At 55.5% G+C, this 21780-nt stretch overlaps 3 protein-coding genes across 7 annotated transcripts; 1 reads left to right on the forward strand and 2 right to left on the reverse strand.

The window, feature by feature from the left end:
* Positions 1–2479: 2479 nt before the first annotated feature.
* RAB3D (RAB3D, member RAS oncogene family) lies at positions 2480–11703 on the reverse strand. 2 transcript variants are annotated; one of them, XM_026481449.4, is made up of 5 exons: positions 11507–11703; positions 9897–10163; positions 9120–9238; positions 8907–9031; positions 2480–5402 (listed from the first exon to the last, which is right to left on the reverse strand). In XM_026481449.4, exons 2-5 carry the CDS (start codon positions 10122–10124, stop codon positions 5215–5217), a joined length of 660 nt encoding a protein of 219 aa, XP_026337234.1. In that variant the 5' UTR covers positions 10125–10163; positions 11507–11703; the 3' UTR covers positions 2480–5214. The 2 variants fall into 2 exon arrangements, with proteins under 2 accessions (XP_026337234.1, XP_048083126.1); XM_048227169.2 differs by having other exon boundaries at positions 11559–11694.
* A 1122-nt stretch (positions 11704–12825) lies between these two features.
* TMEM205 (transmembrane protein 205) lies at positions 12826–15270 on the reverse strand. 2 transcript variants are annotated; one of them, XM_026481463.4, is made up of 4 exons: positions 15169–15270; positions 14495–14603; positions 14226–14389; positions 12826–13191 (listed from the first exon to the last, which is right to left on the reverse strand). In XM_026481463.4, the coding sequence occupies exons 2-4, from the start codon at positions 14592–14594 to the stop codon at positions 12886–12888; spliced, it is 570 nt and encodes a 189-aa protein (XP_026337248.1). In that variant the 5' UTR covers positions 14595–14603; positions 15169–15270; the 3' UTR covers positions 12826–12885. The 2 variants fall into 2 exon arrangements, with proteins under 2 accessions (XP_026337248.1, XP_026337249.1); XM_026481464.4 differs by having other exon boundaries at positions 15089–15179.
* Positions 15271–15472: 202 nt separating this feature from the next.
* CCDC159 (coiled-coil domain containing 159) lies at positions 15473–21769 on the forward strand. 3 transcript variants are annotated; one of them, XM_044377980.3, is made up of 11 exons: positions 15473–15580; positions 18525–18558; positions 18860–18945; positions 19038–19119; positions 19311–19506; positions 20104–20171; positions 20248–20324; positions 20667–20788; positions 21003–21085; positions 21423–21536; positions 21698–21769. In XM_044377980.3, the coding sequence occupies exons 1-11, from the start codon at positions 15494–15496 to the stop codon at positions 21700–21702; spliced, it is 954 nt and encodes a 317-aa protein (XP_044233915.1). In that variant the 5' UTR covers positions 15473–15493; the 3' UTR covers positions 21703–21769. The 3 variants fall into 3 exon arrangements, with proteins under 3 accessions (XP_044233915.1, XP_026337242.2, XP_057167519.1); XM_026481457.4 differs by having other exon boundaries at positions 15490–15587; XM_057311536.1 differs by lacking the exon at positions 15473–15580 and adding an exon at positions 17751–17792 and having other exon boundaries at positions 18831–18945.
* The last annotated feature ends 11 nt before the right edge of the window (positions 21770–21780 follow it).

Here is a 21780-nt window from a genome sequence, read left to right on the forward strand (position 1 = left end):
GGAACACAAGCAGGGGGGAGTGGGAGAGGAAGAAGCAGGCTCACAGCGGAGGAGCCTGATGTGGGGCTCGATCCCATAACGCCGGGATCACGCCCTGAGCAAAGGCAGACGCTCAACCGCTGTGCCACCCGGGCGCCCCATCATCCAGAAGATTCTAAGTGCGGGCCATGGTCACTGCTGAGAAACAATGATCCAAGGGCTTCATCCCAATGACCGCAACCGCCTGAATCAGTTCTCTCATTGGGGATTGCAAAATGGCGGCTTATCTAATCTTGCCATCTTTCTTGGGGTGGGGGGATTTTGAGGAAGCTAAAATGAGCACGTGCTCTATTTGCCATTGCTGCAATCACCTCCCACTTCAGGAAAGAACACACCAGTTTCCTTCGGAGCCAGCCCACCTCTCAGATTTCTGGCCCCAAGCAGGGCCGTCACGTGGTCTCAGCCAGCCAATCAGCACGTTCCACCTCTCCGACCGAAGTTTCGGTTCAGGCGTGGGCGTGGGCCCCAAGCTGGCGGTGGATACTGGGTTTGGGGACTTTGGATAAGATGACCAGTTCCCTTGAAGCTCGCCTCACCTCACGAGGACAAGGCTGCAGAGCAAAGGCACAGAAAGCAGTGGAGAAGCGTGGGACAGTATGTGAGTCCGGCGATCTAGCTCCCACTTGAGCTCTGCAGTTCATATATTCACTCAACAAACATCTATGGAGCGCCTGCTCTAAGTCATGAATGAACTGTTTTCACTCACACCACTTCTGACGTGTGTGCATGTGGAGGGGTTTCACACCAAACGATTCTCTTGGGGCACCAACTGGGTGCCCTAGAGTTCAGTTCTGACATTAACTACCCAGTATTTGAGGCAGATAACCACAAACTTTAGGGCTCCCTCCGACTAGACTGCCCCCACTGCAAATGCCAGTTGCCAAGTACTGGGTCTCCCGGTGACCCATACTTCTGCCTCACTTGGCTCCAAAATCGGGGGGGCTCCAACAATTCCCCTTCCCTGTCAGGCTTGATAATTACAATCTCACAGAGCTCAGGAAGCACTTTAGTTACTATTATTAGTTAACTATGAAAGGATATGAATCAGGAACAGCCAAATGCATAGGGTAAGGTATGGAGAAGGGGTGTGGACCTTTCATGTCCTCTCCCGAAATGCCACCCTCCTAGCACCTTGATGTTGTTTCTAATCCAGAAGCTCTCTGAATGTCGGGCAGGGGGAGGAGGAGGGAAGGGGAAGGGGGGGAAGCAGACTCCCAGCGGAGCAGGGAGCCCACGTGGGTCTCCATCCCAGGACCCTGAGATCATGACCTGAGCCCAAGGCACTTAACCGACTGAGCTGGCCAGGCACCCCTTGGTTTTTAGGCTTTTTATGGAAATTTCATCATTTAGGTAAGATGGGTAAAATCATTGGCCATTGGTGATTAACTCCAATCTCCAGCTTGTCTCCCCTCCACTTTAAGGTCTGGGGGCTGGGCTCATAGTTCTCACCCTTTAGTCATGGCTTGGTCTTTCTGGAGACCAGCCCCCATCCTGAAGCCACCTAGAGACTCCCCGCCACCAGGCCTCTCATTAGCATACAAAAGACACTTACTCTTATCTCTCCAGAGATCCCGAGGGTTTTGGGAGCTATGTGCCAGGAATCAGGGACAAACACCAAATATTTCTTTTTTATTGTATTAAACAGGAACTAAGCTGGGTGTGGTGCTGAAAAATAAAACATCCCTGCATTTGAGGAACTAATATTATATTGAAAGAGACACTTGTTAAAGTTAAGCAAATTATATAGTAGTTTAGATTCTAGGAGCTATGGGGAGGACACAGGGAAAGGGACATCAGAAATGCTTCACTTCAGAGAGGTTGCAGTACTAAATGGGGGGGGGAGGGGGGCCAATAGGAAGGTGAGATTTGCACAAAGACCTGAAAGAGGGGGTGAGTGAGAGGAGCCATTCGACTTCAAGGAGCCATAACAGCCAGTGCAAAGGCCCTGAGGCAGGGGCCTGGCGTGTTCAAATAGCAGCAAGGCCAATGTGACTGCAGCAGAGCAAATGTGGGGGACAAGTGGGAGGAACTGAGGAAAGTGACAGGTCAGATCATGCAGGGACCTTGTGAGCTGCAGGGAACACTCAGGCATTTACTCTGAGTGGGAGCCACGGAGGGCTCTGAGCAGAGGAGCAATGGGCCAACTCCTCTATGCACAGGCTCCCTCTGGCTGCTGTCGGGGGGGTGTGGGGCAGATCATCTTACTAGGACTAGTTGGGGCAACATCTCCCTCCCTACCACCCAGCAAACTTTCCAGGGCCACCATGGTGGGCATGAAGCCTGGCTAGAGGCAGCCCCAGACCTGAGCCTCCTCCCTAGCCTGATCCAGATCCTGCTGCGTTATGCATGGCCCTTGACCAACCATCTACTTGGCTGTGAATCAATCGCCCTCTTCCTGAAAACCATGTTGCACTAATGGCAATAAAAGAACAACCGCTTCGGGGCATTACGGCTTTATTTTCTCTTGTGGATAGAAGTGCTCGTCTTTCCGAGTGGACATCAAGGACTCGCTTCACAGGAGAACCACATCCAGTACGTAAATGACCGAGTCGAGAGCTCACTCTGTAGTGTTTTGGGATCACAGGGGAGAAGCCAGTTCTTGGAATTAGAGCTTCAACACCGAGACCAAATCTCAGCCCTTACTTGTCTTGGGAGTGGAGTAGGAGAGAAAGACATGAGAATGTGACCCCTGGGGAGGCCAAAAAAGAAAGAAAAGGAAAAAGCAGAACCCCCGACCCCCAAACGTGGTCATGGCAGTGGAAAGAAGAGCTGCTAAAAGCAGATGGTGAGAATGTAGGACCCAGCCTCAGGCTCCCTTTCTGGACCCGTCTCCCTGGAGCTGAGAAGCGGCTTTCCCGCAGCCTTTGGCTTCACTTTTGTTCGTAAACTTAACAAATCTCCATCCCTCTGACCGGCCACCGCCCCCTCCCCCCTCCCCCCTCCCCCGCCACGTGATCTCCCAGGACATTGGTTTTGGTTCCCCAGAGACCATCGTGAGTGAAGCCTCCCACCAAAAATTATAAAATAAAAACTTGCATTATTTTTAGAAGAAACGAAAAAAACCTCTCCTACATTATTCCCAATTTTGAGAGAACCCAGAGGCAGCTAGCTGTCTCAGTTGCTACTTAAAGCTCAACTGTTCAAAAATCACGTGTAAACACAAGGCTTACTTCACATCAGGTACAAGACACAGCCAAAGCTGCTTTTTATCATGTGGGCTATGACAAGTTGGCTGCCCCTTAGATAATGGCACTTTGTTCCACCATTTTTTTTTTCCTGGCAAGGAACTTAAGAAAAATGGACCGGCCCACAGAATCTTGACAGCCCATGGTGTATCTTAATAGGCTTGTTTTGTTTCGTTTTGAAATAGCTGCTTTAATCTCTCTTTTATGTTAAAGCAACTAACATTTTTGACTCCTGCCCCAAACGTTCCCCCAAACGCACTGTATTTCTAGAAACGTGTCCATTTCACCAGTCATCTGGCTTGTTGGCTTACAGAGAGAGCCTCACTTTGAAGTGAATGGGGCCTTCTAGCAATACATTCAAAGTAGAGCTTCTATAAAGGTAAGAGCGAAGTGCAACTTGCACGAGATTTTCCTCACTGCAGAAGGAGGAGGCTGCGATCTTGAAGGCTGTCGCAGGTCATTTTGGTGGCAGGGGCTGGGAGTGGCACACAAACCATCTGTTTAGACCATCTTCAGGGGCTGTCAAATTATGGGATGTTAGTTGGTGTTCCGGGGCACAAATGGTTGCCGTGCCCCTGGAGTCTGGACTTTGGTGGGCAGGAAGGACACTGAGCTGGGGTGACTGGGGGTGGGGGTGGGGGGTGGAGATCACGATGGAGATCTCCAGACTGCACATAACCTTCTATCAGGAGCCCCTGCCCGCTGGGGAGCCCAGCCTTGTGGGCTCCCTGATTCTGTGTCAACCAGGGAAACGGATTCCCAGCCCGTCCCCAACAGCCTGCCACTCCCAAGCCGCGTCCCTGAAGTGCGTGTAGCAACAGGAATGACCCAATCCTGCCTTCTTGCCCCTTCAGACCAACCCTAGAGCTTCCCTTAGAGTCACTCCTCCATTAGAAGGAACCATCACATCTCTGGGCCCCACCGATGATGTGGCTCAGGAAAAGGGACTCTGGGTCTTCAAGGGTCCTTGAGTGGGAGGAGCCCAAGTCCTTCTATTGGCAAGTCGCCAGCAAGAGCAGGCGATAGGAACATTGCTCAATTTCCTTTTCTAGCAGGATGTAAGATGTGGAAAGACCTTGCTTAAAACATCACCAGCCAAATGGGGCCTGGGAGAGGCAAGGTATGGGCGGGAGGGCCCGGGTTCCTGGCTCTGAGGTTAACGTCTGGCAAAAAGTCCCGAGCGGGAACTCCAGGGGTTGGGCCATTCTCTGCCCAGCCTGATGCTGCCCGTAGTTCCAGAATTCAATCCAGGGATCAGAGATGCTGCAGTGGATAAGCCAAAACAGTGGCAGGGATGTGGGTGACGTGGAGTCCTGGGGAAGCTCAGAAGGCACTTCTGGGGTCCCTGAAGCTGGGGGGGGGGGGGTCTGACTTCCTGTCCCTTTACAATGGAAAAGCTGCTTTAATACTGCTCTCACAGGCAGAGAATCTGCAGGCCAGACGGGAAGGGTCTGCAAGGGCTAAAATCACCTCCCTGCCTTGGAAGCTTGAGGTCTGAGGAGGTCCATGGGCAGGCATGGGACCACCCTAGGGGGCCCTGAGAAAGGAGTCGCCTTCCACATCCCCAGGGAAGAACTCTGAGGACCCACACTGCAGGGGGAAGAAGACGAAGCATCTTCGAGCAGCTCGTGAACGCCAGGCAAGGCCCCACACAGAATGGACGAGGACGGGAGTTCTAACCCGGAAGGCACTGTGGAGGGCCCTCCACCAGACGGGGTGGGACACGCTGCCCATGCTCCCTCCGTTAGAATTCCTGAAAAGCAGCAAGCTCGTGCATGTCAACGCCCCCAGACTCTGCCCACAGTGCAGAATCCCCAGGGTGTGGAGCTTGTGATAAGGCTGCTCGGGCAACTCGGAGGTCATGCGGGGGCTGGGGCAGCTGACGGGAGGGAAGGGGGTGCCCTGAGCTTGGAAACAGCCCTTGTGGCTCATGCCTCAGTCACAGTCCCTGCCAAGGCCGGAAGGGGTGGGCAGGGGTTGGGGACCATCTCTAGCAGCTGCAGCTGCTGGGCTCAGGGGCTGGGGCATCCCCCAAGGCCGGGCCTTTCCCATTGCTCCCTGGGCTGGAGCTGGGTTCGAGGGACTCGTTCATCTTCTCACAGATGACATCCACCAGGCGCTCAAAGACCTGCTTCACGTTGATGTTCTCCTTGGCGCTGGCCTCAAAGAACTCAAAACCTGGACGGACACAAGGTGGGAACACCAGTGAGACGCCCGGAGGGCAGAGCCTGGGCTGCGGCATCACCCAAACCTGGTTTCCAAGCCCAGGCCTGCCCTTCACGCGGTTGTGGGACCTTGACTGAGTGCCGAAGTCTCTTGAAGCCTCAGTTGGCTCATCTGTAAAAAGGGAACGATGCTGAGGTTGATAAAAAATCTGTGGCAGCAACACCCATTTGGACTATTCCAAGAATCTCTTTGTCACAAAGCAATGGCTAAGAGCCCAGCTAGCAACGTTCCAGCGCCCGGCAGGCATATAACAAACAGCAGGTTTCCCAGCGTCCATGGGGTGTCTGCGATGCCCACAGTCTTGACCTACAGAATATACTAAAACTGGTAATAATGCGGGGCGCCTGGGTGGCTCAGTCAGTTAAGCGTCTGCCTTCGGCTCAGGTCAGGATCCCAGGGTCCTGGGATCGAGCCCCACATCAGGCTCCCTGCTCAGCAGGGAGACTGCCTCTCCCTCTGCCTGCCACTCCCTCTGCTTGTGCTCTCTCTCTGTCAAATAAATAAATAAAATCTTAAAAAAAAATTACAATTAAAAAAAATAAAAAAGCTTGTCCTCTCAAAGGTGGAAGGTAGTGCAAAGGCTTTGAGGACTTGCCCATGGTCCCTCAGCTACAAGAAGTGGGCTGTCGACCTAACAAAAAAGGTGTACCTGACAATCCTTCCCGCACCCCTAAAAGGTTGGCTCCAGCTCTGCCTACAGGCAGCTACCCCCGAATGGTTCCCGATAGGTCGACACCCACCACACCCACCAAGTTGGGCCAGAAATTCAGACAAACGCCCACCATGCTACACTCAGTGCAGCGTAAACAGGGCGCTATCCCAGCACTGGTCAGGCTGTGCTATAAAAATGTAATTACAATTAAATAATTATGTGTGCGTAATTATGCATTTACTATCCGTCTCTGCTACTAGAATGCCAGCTCCGGGACGGCAGGATTGCTGTCTGCCTTGGCCTGTGCCTGGCACAGAGCAGATGCTCAGAAACCACTTGCTGAGTGACTGACTGACTGATTGATTGATTGATTGACGGAGGCTGGCCATGAACTCAGATCTCTTACCCCGAGCACTGTCTTCCTAGGCGAGACTGGCATGTCCTTATCTGTGTGTGGCTCTGCCCCAAACAATCTGAGTTCTTTAATACTTTTTTTTCTGATTATAAATACGCAGTGGAGAAATTCACTGAAGTCAGAAACTACTGAAAAATATCAAGATGGATATAAAAGCTATTTGTAATCTCATCATCCAGAAGCAATTACTACAGGTGTTCTGATATTTTGTTTTCCACCTTTTTTTTTAAATATAAATACACAATTATTGGGGTTGGGTTTGTAGGGTTATGTGCATGTGTGCGTGATGCATGCCTGTGTCGTTTTTTCCCTACAAAACTGGAATCAAATTCTGTCTCCTGCTCTGTATGCCAATATTTTAAACTTAATGACAGAGTAGGAAGCCCCCTCAGCCCCAGTCACTAGATGTTCTCTGCAAGGTGGGGGCAACACCCGCAAGTATTCCAGCCCACGGCTGGAAATCATAGCTGATTTCGCCAGCTCCAGGGAAACTGGGGATCGAGGCCCCAGCTGCAAAGGCTGACTCCCCATCGTACTTGGGAATGAGACCCCAGCTGGAGTTCCCAGAAAACACAGGGAACAGAGGAGCAGGTCAAATGACACCATGAGGGAGCAAAGAGCCAGATCTCAAAAGGGAGATATTCCATCGAACAAAGACCCAGTTTGTCCAACGAATAGACAGTAAGAAAAAAAGAGAAAGAAGACTGTGTATAGTCCAGGGTCCCTGAACTTTATCCGTAAAGGGCCAGATAGTAAATACTTTAGGATTTGTGGGCCACTGTGTGGTGCCCAGAGTTTTGTGTGCCAGCGTCAACAGTTCACAATCATGCCAGCTACCACTTAGCTACAACTGCACTGGGTGCCAGACTGTGATACCGGCTTCACACGTCATAACTCACTTAGTCCCCTTGACAGCTTCATGAGCGGGGGCTCTTACAATCTCCAGTTCACCCAGGAGGAAGTGCAGGCCCAGACAGCTGAAGTTACCGATACGAGATCACAGAGCGATGGAGACAGAATACGAGTCAATGTCACGGCCAGTGTTGGCTGATTTCAACTTTCTAACAGCGCTCTGAAGGAGACACGGTTTCCACTGTTTTTCAGATGGAGAAATGGGAGCACAGAGAGGGGAGGTGATGTGCCCACGGTCACACAGCTAGTGTGCAGAATGGGATTCGGGCTCCTGAGTCTGGGTCCTTAACCCACCCTCGCCTGTGGTGGTGGTTACATTGCCTCCTGCAAGGAAAGTTCTATGGAGGGCTTAGAATACTAGAATACTCCAGGCAAGACTTCCTTTTAGCTTAGGGGCGCCTGGGTGGCTCAGTCCGTTAAGCGTCTGCTTTCAGCTCAGGTCATGATCCCAGGGTCCTGGGACTCAGCCCTGGGTGGGGCTCCCCACTCAGCTGGGAGTCTGCTTCACCCTCTCCCTCCGCCCCTCCCCCCACACTCATGCTCTCTCTTTCTCTCTCAAATAAATAAATAAAACCTTTAAAAAAATATCTCCTTTTAGCCTAAATTTCCGTTTACCTGATTCAAAAAGGTAGCCTGAAAACTCCTCCCCCACCCTGGTGCCCTGGTCCCCAGTTCTTGAATACACATGGGTCACCACGGTTACTAGATCCTTCTGTATCCTGCCGGAGTTTCTTCGAACAAACCTAAGTATATATTCTTATTCGTATATATTTTTATGCACTCCTGCAGGAGCCAGCAAACTTTGAGTGACAGGCCAGATCCGGCCCATCGCCTGTCTTTATAAACCAAGTTTTACCGACAGACACACTTGTTCCTGTAAGCTCTCTGGCTGCTTTCAGAGCTGAGCGTGGTGCCAGAGACTCTATGACCCGCAAATATCTCCTATCTGGCCCTTTAAGAGAACAGTTGCGGAGCGTGGAGCGTGGACTAAAGGAAGCCGTCGAACCCACTTTTCTGCAGTTGGCTTTTCCCACTCAGCCCGATATCCCAGAGATCTTGCCCCAGCAGAACATTCCACAGCTGTGTAGTATATTCTACCGAGAGACGGAGCCTCATGTTTCGAGGCTTCCCCCACGGTGAGATACAGGAGGTTGCTAACAGTTGTTTCCCCGCCTGCCAACAGTGCTGTCTGTGATTTGACCTATTCGCCACTTCCCACATGGGTGGGATGTTTGCAGGACACATTTCCAGAAATGTTTTCGCCCAGTCTGGGTTCCCAGGGCAGTGGGGAGGTGGGGAGTATCTGTCACTGAATTCTCTGAAATGAAATGCAGGTGGCACACCTGTGGGTATTTTTCTGAGCAGAGCCTCAAAGGGCAGAGGGTTGATGACTGTGGTTGGACCCATGGACCCAAGCAGGGGGATTGGGCTTTGGTTCTGGGAGGCGCGGGGTCTGGGGCCCAGGCTGGGCACTAACCAAGGTCATCGGCGAGCCTCCGGCCATCCTCAGTAGGCACGACCCGCTCATCTTCCAGATCACACTTGTTCCCCACAAGGATCACCTGAGCGTTGTCCCAAGAGTAGGTCTTGATCTGTGTGGCCCTGTGGAGTTTGAGGGCCATTAGGATAGAAATGAAGAGTCAGGGGGAGAGGGCGAAGGTCAGGGTGTCAGTGGTCCGCAAGCACTCACCAGTCCTGCACAGCGGCGAAGGACTCCTGGTTGGCAACGTCATACATGAGCAGGAAGCCCATGGCTCCGCGGTAGTAGGCTGTGGTGATTGTGCGGTAGCGCTCCTGGCCCGCCGTGTCCTAGGCACACAGCAGGGGCAGGGCTCTAGAAACAACCCTGTTCCCCACCCAACCCCTGCAGGGCCCTAAGCAGGCCACCACCCTGTGCTTACAGCCCCTGTCTGATGGGAGGCATTGCCCTGCCTTTGAGGGCTTCCCAGTCTGAGGGGTCAGTGGCCTCTCACAGACTTGTACCTCGTCTCTAAGAACAGACTTAGTGACCCCATACAAGAGCCACCTGGGCCAGAGAGTACCGTCTCGATGCAGACACCCCGGTGCGCGATACCATGACAATCCTTACCAGCGGCCATGTTGGGAGCCAGAGCCTCTGAGGAGCACACAGGCTCCGTGGGGGATCCTGCGATGGTACCCAAACCTCTTCCCCATGGTCACCAGGACTTCTAACCCGCCTTGGGTTAGCAACCGTCTGCCCCTCAGACCCAAAGGGCAGGGCATATCCTCCTCGACCTGAAGAATTCACCTCATAGATAATCCGCCCCCCACTCTTCACATCCACCCCAAGCCCTCTTCCTGACTTCGGCCCACTCTCGCTCACCCGGAGCCTCCCTCCACAGCCCTACACCCTCCCATGGACTTCCTTGGAGGACCCCAGCCCCTCCTGGGCCAGCACACGGACTCCTGTCCCTTGCCCCAGACCCATGATCGCCGCCTGCCCCACCCAGATCTGCAGCTTGATCCTCTTGTCATGGCGGTAGACCGTCTTGACCTTGAAGTCGATGCCCACTGTGCTGACAAAGGCAGGTGTGAAGGAGTCGTCCGCGTAGCGGAACAGGAAGGACGTCTTGCCCACGCTGCTGTTGCCAATGAGCAGCAGCTTGAACATGTAGTCGAAGTTCTGGTCGGCTGCATCCCGTGGGCCTGTGGGGGGGTCTCCGGCTGATGCCATCCTGGCAGAGAGCCTCCTGCGGGGGGGAGGGCTGGAGCCCTGCAGAAAAAGAAAACACCAGGAATGGCTCCAGTGTATACACCAGACCCAGATTCAAATCCTGACTCTGCCACTTGGAGGCCAAGTGACCTCAGAGGCATCGCTTGCTCCCTCTGGCCCCCAGGGTCCTCCTCTGGAAAATGGGGATGCTTATCCAATGCCAGGGCCCAGCTTGTGGGGGGCACATGGGGTGCCTCCTCCGGCCACTGAGGAACCAGACCCTACAGACGGTACAGGTGTGGACTTTGCCCCAGAGTGAGCAGCTGGCTCGGCCCAGGTGTGGGCTGGGGGGAGGGGGACCTGCCAGCTGGATAGAGCCCCCCCTCAGGGCCTGGGTGTTGACTTTGGCAGGGACACCTGCCCTGACCACCCTCCCACACACTGAGTTTAACCCCATCCCTGGCCTCCAAGGGGAAGGGGGTTTCAGTGGATACAGGCCAGGTTTAAAGCCCAGCTCTAGCCCCAAATGGGTCCTACCACCGTCTGTTTGTCAAAGGGGTGGGCCCTGTCTCCCTCGGGACAGAGCTGACTCACCCCAGCCCGAGCCCACAGAGGCAGCAGTGACAGTCCTCAACTCTAAGGGAGCCACATAATAAGAACCCCACCACCACCATCCCCTCTACCCCTGTTCCTTCCTTTCCTGGCAATCTGTCCCCACAGCTGGGCTGCTTCATCTGGGTCCAGGACACCCCCTTAGCCCTCATGGCCTCCCTAGGCCTCAGTTTCTCCAGCTGTCTACGGCTACTCCTTGAGCTGCACAGGGAGGCTCCAGGAGGCCTGGGTGAATGGAGGGCACGCTGGCAGAGGAACCCTTAGCAAAGCTATTTCTCAACCGCCTGTGGGGCTTTTTCCCATTTTAAAAGAGGACCGAACCTGCCCGCTTTCCTGCCCAGCCCTCGGCCCCACCCGGTGTTCCGGGAGAACGAGTTCGAGGAGGGGAAGACAAGAAGCAGGAAGCCTTTCCCCATGCTGGGCAGGGCTGCCAGGCTGGGGCCCTTACCCCATCCCCCAGCCCCAGCCCACCTGTCAGCAGGTCCCACCTCTTCCTGACCATCTGCCCACCCTCCCTCACGCCTGGCACTAGATAAGGGTCCCCGGAGGGCTCGGCCCTGTCCCCCTGCTGGATTTGGGGCGCCCCCGCCGATGCAGGGGGCTCAGGAGTTTCCTCCCATCACCATATGGTCCCATCTCCTGTTCCCAGCTGGGCTCTCTGCCCCGCCCGCGCCCCATTAACGCTCCCGGAGGAGCCCAGCTGGGTGGGGGCGAGGGAAAAGACGTTCCCCCACCGCCCGCCTTTGTTCCCCGGGCCCCGGGCCCTCCCTCTAGCCCCCGGTCCCCCAGACCTGCTGGGACGCGGAGGTGCGGGGCGGGGTGCGGTCCCTCGGAAGAGGTCACCTCGCGTCGCGGGGGGCGCTGCCCGCGGGCGTTCCTCCTCCGAACTCGCTGCGGCCTGGCCCCACGCGTCACGCCGACCCCGCAGCCGCAGCCGCTGCCACAGTCGCTGCCCGCAGCCACCCGGATCCCGCGCCGGCTCCGCCCAGGCAGGGGAGGAGGGGCCGCTCCCGGGAGAGGGCGGGGCGGGGCCGAGCCCGGGGCGGGGCTTGCGAAAGCAGTGGGGGAGGGGCTGGAAGCCGCACCGAGCTCGGAGCAGCCTAGGGCCCGCCCCCCAACAATAAACTTTTCACTCTTTCTAGCTATACGTAGAGCTTCTACACTTTGCACGGAAGTGAAGAGCGTGGATTCTGGAGTCAGGTTCGAATCCCAGCTCCCCCACTTTCCAGCTCGGTTTAGATTGAGACGTGTTGCTTAACCTCGAGGGCCTGCTGCCTCCATCAGTCCAGCGGTCCATAACAAGAATCCCTACCTCACAGGGTTGTGTGAAGGCTCCGATCTGATCTAGTTTCTTGAAAGTGCGATGCCTGACCCTAAAGTGGGCTAGGTCCCTGCGAAATACTCCGAAGGGCTCTTGGAATTAAACCTTTTCCAGATAAGGAAATGGAGCCTCAGAGAAGGGCACCTCTTTGCCTGAGGCCACACAATGAGGAAATTTGGCATAGGGGCTCAGGCGAGGCCCCCGAATTTTCTTCCAGCCGTGAGAAGATCTGCAGGCTTTGCTGGAGTCAAGTCCCAACAACTACCTCAGAAGCCACTTGCTGAACTTCTCTGAGTCCCCACTGCTTCGGGGGAACAACAGTACTCCCTTCAAAAGCCACATGGATGCGTGGAGATGACATGCCCCCAAAGTCTCCGTGGCACTCAGCACCCAAGGTGTGCTTCTCACTCACACTGGTCATTGTGCTGAAGGAAAAACGTTGCTAATCACGCACTCCCTTGGACACTTCTCTTTGGAGCTGACTTCACCTTTCCTTGGCCAGAGCATGTCATGTGGCCATCCCCCATATCGATGGGGTGGGAAATATGATTGTCCCCTGGGGATCAGAACCAGCTATTATTACAATAATACACGGTATGTGCAAGGGTTAGTGTCATGCCTGGCACACAGCAGGTGCTCAATAAATGAGCACCGTTTTAGGAAGAGCTTAGGGCCTGTAATAGCTAACACTCCGAAACGTGCCACATGAATGCAGTAATGAAGGCCCTCAGCTCTACCTTCGCCCACCCCTCTGCCTGCTTTCCAGTTGGAGAAAAATGACAGCAGACATTTCTGAAGAAGTGTTTATTAACATTCGGGGCCTCAGCAGGGCCGGAGGGGAAGCCGGTGCTAGAGGCTCCTGAGGCCCCCGGCAAGGCCTGCAAGGCACAGCCCATTGCTCAGGAGGCAGCCCAGATTGCAAATGGAGGACAGGCCATGGTAGCGGAAAAAGGTCTGGCGGAGGGCACTGTACTTGGGGTCCTGCCCCCGCAGCTGGCGGTAGGGGTCGGGGCCCTGGTGGCTTCCAGGCACCTCCCCGCCCAGACCCCGCTCCTTCTCCACCCTGTGCAGGGCCCGCATGGCAGCTGTGGTGCGGGGCTCCAGCCAGCGGGCATTGATGGCGGACAGCACGAGGTTCAGCAGCAGCAGGCAAAGCTGGCAGGATGGTGGAAGGAGGACAAGGTGAGTCATGCCCGGGAGGCCGGAGGGGTCCTAGGGAGGGTCCTCCTGCATCCTCAAAGCCCAGAGGCGGGTGGGAGATGGCATTAGGTCAAAGCTAGGCCTCCCTGTCTTTCCCCAAACCTAGTCTAGAGGCCCGAACAGAGCTCCAGCTCTCATACCCTGAAAACAGCAGCTCCTAAGGAAAGGCTCCACCACTATCTCCTCTATTCACTACCCCCCGCCCCTGCCAAAACCTTCTGAGCCTCTCCTCCTCTGATACCCAGACTGGAAGTTTCCACAACACAGCCTTGTCTCCTCCCCTCCTGCTCCCCAAAACTGGGGGTATCTCCGGGCAGAACCTCTCTTCCTCAAATTGGGACAGAGCACCATAACTGTTCCCCTCAAAGAGAGCCTAAGGCAGGGACCATAGAAGAGATGGGTCTCTTCTATGGTCCCTGCCCAGACTCCAGATGCTGAGATTGGGCCCACAGGGAATGAACTGAAAGTCCTTGAAATTCTAGTTACCCCAAATCCTCTCCTGTCTCTTTGGGATTATTCTTGAAACCCTTGTCAGGCCTCAACTGGCCACATCTGAGGAACATAATGGGGGCAGGGGGAGGGCAGGATAGAGAAATATGAGATGCAGAGATGGTTCCCTTCCTTGTGGCTGGGAAAATGTGTGGATGGGAGTGGGGGACTGTAAATTCCCAGTCAGGCTGGTTTTTAAACAATGAGCTGGGGTCACTGCCCCAACCCAGCTGAGTCACCACAACTTGGCAGCAGGCCCAGCCAGAGGAAAGAGAGGGAGCAGCAGCCAGGTGGGAGCCACTGAGGGATAGATAGGGCTGCTAGGGACGGTTGTGCAGGCTGTGCACTGCTCAAGGGTATTCAGAGCCCAGCTTCATATCCACCAGGAAGGTACAGTTGCTTGTTTGTTTGTTAAAATTCTCACAAAGGTGTAGCCATAGGTGCTCAGTGGGATCCTGGGAACGAGTCTCCAGAGGACAGTGGAGCCTAAGCCCGCATACCTGGCTGGCCTCCCAGAATGTGAGCTGAGCCAAGGCATGTTGTGGAGCCAAGATGCAGAGGTTGATGAAAGCACAGCCCATGGAGATGTGAAAGTAGAAAGGGAAGAGTTTGCTCTGCACGAGGCCGAAAGTATGTCGGGGAAGGTTTCGGAAAAGCAGGAAGCCTGTGGGGTACAGGGGACCACACGCCTGTTAGGACACTTCCAGGTCCCCCTCTCATTTTTATCTCCGCCCTGGGTACCCATGATGTCCAGGTGGAGGGTCCCTACCTGAGACGAAGGTCACCCACATTTGCATGCCCCAGGCCCCTGACAAGACCAGTAGATAGACCATCTTAGTCAGGCTTCCTGGATTCCCGCCTTCCTCCATCTTGCAGGCCTGGGAAAGAGGCACCGGGTGTTTCTGAGTTTTACCTTTGCCCCATGGTCTTCGGCCTGTGAGCCTGCTCATGGCCAGGGTCACGGCCAACCCAGGAGAGAGAGATCAGGGATACGAGCCCGCGAATGAGGGTGGGGAAGACCCAGAACAATCCAGAGACAACCTCCAACCCCATCTCTCCAAACGTCAGCCCTCAAGATCTCAGGCTTTCTGGACCCTAGCGTCCGCGCTGCCTCTGAGACCCGAAAATTTCAATGAGCCCCAGCAACTCAAACTCGCAGCCCTGGGTATTCAGATATCCCCCCCCCCCCGTGACTCCCAAAAATCAGCCCAGGGACCTAATTCTAACAGTAAAGACCCTTGCTCTCATCTCAGGATCTCAAATATCACTAGGAAGATCCCAAAGCACCCCCGGACACCCCATCTAATCCCGGGAAACCCCAAATCTCATCCCGAGGACAGCGACCCTATCACTGCACCCAGACCTCAACCCGCAGCACCCAGGAGTCCGAGAACAGAAGTGCCGGGGCCAGATCTCGGGGGCCTGGTGGGCCAAGCTCGCTACCTCACTCCGGTGCTCCCAGGTGGCCCGCGGACCTCTTGAGTCACCGCCCAAGAATTCATCCCGCCTCCCAGCTAAGTCCGAAGCCAATTGGATTGTAGATCTGCCGCCTCTCGTACCGCCCTCTTAGATATTGACTAATCGATTAGCGGAAACCAGCCTGGAGTCCCACCCCCTAGTCTGGCTCTTATCCAATTACAGCGCGGCTCCTAAGATCTGCGGAAGCGGGAAGGCGCCAATAAGGCCTTCGGCTGCATCGGCGGGGGCGGAGCTAAAATGTCAGCCCCACCCCTCTCTGTGACTCTACCTTTGGGCTTTGCGCGTTTTAATGCGATGGTGTCCCCACGGGATCAAATTTCAGCGTCACAGCTGGGGACTGGCTTCGCGGTCCTTGAGGGGAGAGCATGAGCAGGTGGTATGTGGTAGGTGGGGGTGGAAGGGGGTCTGGAGCCCGGCGGGCGCAGGATTCTCGCCCCAGGGGCGGGGCTCAGGCTAATGACCCCGCCCCCTTCCCCCGAAGAATTCTCCCGGAGACAGCGGGAGAAACTGCTGATGTGGGAGGGGAAGGGGGAAGGATGGGGGAAGGGAGGGGAGTCTCGACTGGGGACCTGCCTGCAGTTGGCACTCAGAAATGCATCTTCTCTTTTCCTTTTCAAGCCTCCCAGGGCTCCTCTGGGCCCCAGTTTCCCAGGTTCTTAGTGTGACGTTCGAGGACAGTTTCCCACTACTGTATGTCAGGCGCTGGTATAGACTAATTAACTTAATCACAACAACCCAGTAAGGTGGATAGTATGGCATCCCATTTTTATAGTTGGGGACACTGAGGCATGGAGAAGTTCGGTAACACTCCAATATCACACAGCCTGGGAGGGGCAGAGCTAGGATTCCAACGCAGGCCACCCTGCTGGAGAGTCCCCTCGCTTAATCATCCTGGTGCTCTGCCTTTGGAAGTGCGGGCCTCCCGAGACAGTGATTCTGGAAGGGGTAGCCCAGAACATTTCAGGCAGAAGGAAAGCTCCTATGTCATAAAACCGGTGGGAAGTGAGTGCTTAGGATGGTGCCCAGCGCTCAGTGAGGTGCTCAGAAAATATGAGCTTAGGGGGCGCCTGGGTGGCACAGCGGTTAAGCGTCTGCCTTTGGCTCAGGGCGTGATCCCGGCATTATGGGATGGAGCCCCACATCAGGCTCCTCCACTATGAGCCTGCTTCTTCCTCTCCCACTCCCCCTGCTGTGTTCCCTCTCTCGCTGGCTGTCTCGATCTCTGTCGAATAAATTAAAAAAACTAAAAAAAAAAAAAAAAAAAGAAAGAAAGAAAATATGAGCTTAGAAAAAAGATTAAGGAAGATTTTACAGAGGAAACGTTGACTAGAGTTTTGAAGGGTATATAGCAGACTTCCAGGAGGACTGGGCCAGAGGAAGGACACCAAAGAGCCCAGAGAGGGCAGAAGAGAAAGTGGGCTTTCTAGAGTGTGGGCTTTCTGGCTGAGTGTGACTCAGGACAAAATGCTCTTCACCTGGAAGTTTTTCCAGACAGACCTGCCCCAGGTCTCCATCTGTGCCAGCCCTGACAACACTGGAATGTTGAACAGTGGGTATGAATGTGAGACCCAGAGCTGAGTTTTCTCCTGTTCCCAGCCTCTCCTAGCACAGGCCTTCCGCCCCAATTCTGCTAACATTTACTCAATAGATATGGCCTGTCTCTCCTGCTCATACTCCATGGCTCCCACTTACCTTGGGAACCAGATCTAAACTTCCCTGCTTGGCTTTCAATGCCTTGCTTGAGCTGCCCTGCTAACCCCCTCCAGCTTCCTCTTGGACCCTTCCTTCAGCCATCCTGAATTGACCAGCACGGAGCCTGTGGCTTCACACCTCCAAGCTTTTGTCCATGCTGTTTCCTGCCAGGAACGCCCTTCCGTTAGTGCCCAATGTTAAGATCCTTTTTTGCTTTTAGGGTCTTCTGAGGCCTCACTCTCTCCCGTGGGGTTCTACTCACTACCCAGCCCAACGCCTGGGTCTGGGATCATCTTTCATCCAGCTTCTGCTCCTGCCATAGCTGGGAGGCCCTGTGTTCAGGGCTGAGGCCTCTCTGAGGTATCAGGGAAGGTCTGGGAGTGTCAGGACATGGGGGCCGGTCTCAGTGCTGCCCCCTGTTCCCCCTTGTTGAAGCGACCCTCTTCTGGCTGGCCTACCCCAGGACACTGACTACTCTGTGCCCCGCTACTGCTCATCTCCCTTGCCCTCCAACGGGTGTTTGCCTGCTAACGGGAATTGTGACAAGTACTGGGGTTTGTTGAGGGGCTTCCCTGGGGCTGGGGAGCTGGGAGGGGTTGGAGTGCTCTGGGCTGGTCCTCAGAAAGCCCTCACCCCCTCCCTCATTCCCCCAACCCCACCCCTGTTCAGGCTCTTCCTCAGACAAGACCTTGGATTATACGATTCACTGGTCCAGGACCCCAGAGCCAGAGATCTTGAGGCCAGATGCTTCTGAGAACACAGTGCCAAGTATAGACTGGAGGCTAGAGAGGGACTTGGAGCTTCAGTCCTATGGGTCTCCCATCTTCCTGAACCCAGACTCACAGGAGCAGTGTAATGACCAGGACCTTCTGAAGAGGCATCACAACTCAGCTAAGGTCACCCCCACACAGGAAACCCCTCCCAGCCACACCACAATCTACTGCTGTGGGGCTTAGGGAGGGGACATTGGGGGGGGGGGTGTCTTTCTCAGGAACCCTTGCACTGTGTGACTTCAGCACCTAGAACAGCACCCAACGCTCAGCCAGCCCACACTAAAAATGTCTTAAATGAAGGGATGAAGGGATGAATGGAGCAGATGTGTCATTGTGTTTCTTAGTGAGATCTTGTCTGTGATAGTTTCTGGGTATGACTGCCTGTGTGTCTGTGGTTGTGGTTGTGTGTCTGAGTTGGGTGTGAGTGGATGCCCTGAGGGTCTTAACCACCTGGCATGCAGGCCTGTGTCTGAGCTTGTGCAGCTGTAGTTGTGTTTCAGTGATTGTGTGCAGTTGTGCTTCGGGGCTGTTGGAGCTCCCTGGAGACACTGCCTATGACGTTCGCCCTTAAGGAGGAGGGCCATTACCTGAGCCCAGGCCAGAGATAGGGCTCTGCATGTGTGCTGTCAGGGGCGGCCCACAGGCCCGCACACACACGGGACAAACCACCATGCGTGGCCTAGTGGGGGAGGGGTGCATGCACAAGCATGGAGGCAGCTTTGCCTGCACTCAGGGTCCGGGACACCCAAACCCCTAGCAGACCCAACTCATACCCAACCCCCACACAATGGGCTGGGGTGTGCAAGGAGAAGCAGAGGGATGAATTTCTACTACCCTCATGTCCCCCTTTCCTAGAAACCCTTGGAGACCAACTCTTCCAAAGTCAAAGGTGAGAACCCTCCCTCCAGACAAGACTATGTGTGGGAGACCTGCCAGTTCTTACCTCCACCCTCTGCCCTAGCCTGGCAGGAACCACACCGCTGCTGCCCACTTAGCCCTGCCCCAGCCTCAGCTGAGTCTTGCCCCTGACCTTGCCTCCACTCCTCCCTCTACCTCTGCCTCAACAGACCCCAGCTCTTTACTTGACCCCCTGCCCCTCGCCCTCCCCTGAGCTTCTGCTGACCTCTGACCTGACATTGCCCCTGCCCCCACTCCTCCTAGCCTCGGCTGACCCTTACCTCTGCTCATAGTTAAGTCCACCATGATGATTCCCGACTCCCAGCTCTTGCGCTGTGAACTGGAGTCACTCAAGAGCCAGCTACAGGCCCAGACCAAGGTGAGGCTCTTCTGCCCTGCCCTTGGTGGCCTCTGACCCTGTCCACACCCCCGCCCCCCCTCCTGCCCCCAAGCCTGACCTCTTCCCCACAGGCTTTTGAGTTCCTAAACCACTCAGTGACCATGTTGGAGAAGGAGAGCTGTCTGCAGCAAATCAAGATCCAACAGCTTGAAGGTGAGGACTGGCCAAGGGTCAAAGTCAGGCTGGAGGCTGGTCCTGTTGGGGTCAGCAATGTTAGCCCAAGGTGAAAGAAGTTGGGTGAGTCTAAGGTCAAGGTCAGGATCTGGCCAGGGTTAGGGCAAGCTGGGTTCAAAGCTGGGCTCAGGTGTGGTTGGGGCCCAGTCATGATCCCATTTAATCTGCAGAGGTGCTGAGTCCTGTGAGCCGCCAGACAGAGAAGGAGGGACACAAGTGGGGCGTGGAGCAGGGACGGCAGGAGCTGTATGGGGCCCTGGCTCAAGGCCTCCAGGGGCTACAGAAGACCCTGCGTGACAGCGAGGAGGTGCAGAGGGCCCGCACCACTCGCTGTCTGCAGCTGCTGGCCCAGGAGATCCGGGACAGGTGGGCAGTCTGGAAGCTGTGGGAGGGAAGGGAGGACAGGGGGAGGGAGCCCAAGGTGGGATGTGGGATGAGGCAAGTGGGAGAGGCCTGAGTAAGGGGACCTGGGGGCTATAGAAGGTTTGAGGGACAAGATGGGATGAGAGGCAGTGGGGCAGCGTGGGAAGCTGGGAGGAAGGAGGAGGAAGACAGGAAGCTGGAGATGGGATGGGGAGGGAGGCTAGGAGATCAGGAAACTGGACATGATATGGAAAGCTGAAGGGAGGAGAGATTGAGGGTGGCAGAGGCTGGAGAGTATGGGAGGTCGGAGGGGCAGAAGGTGGGGAGACAGAGGCCAGGCAATGAGAGGCTGAGAGAATGGGAGGCTGGAGGTCAGGAGGAGGGGACAAGGGGCTGGGGGGTTGGAGGTGGGGGAGTAGAGGTAGGAGGAGCAAGGTGGGCAGGCAAGTTGGGAAAGGGGACAGATACTGGGGAGATGGGCACATGGGAGCTGGAGGAGGCTTGAGGAGGCAGGTGGGCAAATGGGAGGCCAGAAGGCCAGGAAATAGGAGGCCAAAGGCTGAGCAGGGAGTGTGGGTCTAGGCTGCACTGTCCCCTCAGCAAAAAGTTCCTGTGGGAGGAGCTGGAGCTGGTGCGGGAGGAGGTGACCTTCATCTACCAGAAGCTGCGTGAGTGCCTGGGGCCCGCGGCCAGGAGGGGGGTCCTCCTGTGGCTCTGGCCCCCCTGAGTCCCCTCCCCCCACAGAGGCTCAGGAGGACGAGATCACAGAGAACCTGGTAAACATCCAGAAGATGCAGAAGACACAGGTGAAGTGCCGCAAGGTGAGCAGAGAGGGTGGGACCCTGTGTGAGTTGGGGACATGGGAATCCCTGCTGGCCTCCACTGTCATACCGGAGCCGGAAGGACTGGGTTCACATCTCAGCTCTGTCACTTAGCTGCTGTGTGACTGTGGTCAAGTCACTTCACCTCTCTGGGCCTCAGTTTCCTTCTCCGCATAATGGGTATGACACAGTATCCCTACCTGAAGGAGCAGCTGCATGAACTGCATGCTAAACACTTTGAGGGCAGCCTGACATGTCATCAGTGCTAAACAAGGGTCACTTTTCACCATTAGTGTTATGACCATGGTTGCCTCACACACACTTCCCACCCCTTGGCCTCAGGTCCTGACCAAGATGAAGCAGCAGGGATATGAGACATCCAACTGGCCGGAGACTGAGGAGATGCCACCAGGAGGCAGTGGCTCCTGGAGGGATGACCTCCAAAAGGAGCTGAGTGACATATGGTGATGCCCTGCTCCCACTCTAATCTCTGACTCCTGACCTTCATCTGCCTTGCCCTCCCGCCAATCAGATCAAGCAGCGACACCAGAACCTGGAACCCACCTGAGTCCAGGCCACCCTCCACCCTTGACCCCTGGTCCCCACCATGGGCCGCCCTGCCCCAGCCCTGAGCGGTCGGGAGTCCCCCAGGGCCCCCAGCTCCCCATCTCCCCACAGGTCTGCTGTGCACTTGCTGCAGAACTGCTTCGATGGCTTCACCATGTCCTCAGGGGGCCGCCCCAGGGCCTTGAACCTCCGGGGTGAGGGGGGATGAGGCGCAGTCTGGGGTGTGGGGGGTCATTCTCCAGTTTCACACATGGAGGTCATGTTCAGAGGCTATATTTGGGGGTCACATCTGTTGGGGCTTTTTCTAGGGTCCCATTAAGGGTATCTATCCTGGGGTCACTCAAGGTCACTGGGATCTTTTTAAAGGATCCGTGGGGTAAAATTCAAGGGTCACTGAGGTCATACTTTGGTCTCACATTGGGTCACATTCAAGTGACATAAGGGACACTGGCCCTTGATCACGATGTCACTCAAGGGTCACATTCAGGGTATGTGGGTAAAAGGCCAGAATTGCACCTGTTGCTCTTGCAGGCTACAGGGGGCACCGAGGCCTGAGCCCTTTGCTCCCCTCCTGGGACTCAGACTCAGACTCAGACCAGGACCCTTCCCAGCCACCGTTCAGCAAGAGCCGCTCCTTCCCATCTGGTATGGAACCTCCCCTGCCCTACCCAACACTTCCTTTCCTGGCCTGCCCTCCAATGCCACAGTATGGACCCTCGAAGTTCCCAACCTGGGCATCTGCTCCTGATTTCCAGCCCTGGGGTCCTCTGGACCAAGCTGGACCCTGACCCACTCTCTCTCCACAGCCTGAGCAGCCGGGACTGCTCTCCTTGAAGACCCCTCCAGAGAGAAAATAAACTAGCCAAGACCCTCTTTCATCTGTGGACTG

The sequence above is a fragment of the Ursus arctos genome, unplaced genomic scaffold (genome assembly GCF_023065955.2).
Source record: "Ursus arctos isolate Adak ecotype North America unplaced genomic scaffold, UrsArc2.0 scaffold_14, whole genome shotgun sequence".
NCBI classification, from domain to species: domain Eukaryota; kingdom Metazoa; phylum Chordata; class Mammalia; order Carnivora; family Ursidae; genus Ursus; species Ursus arctos.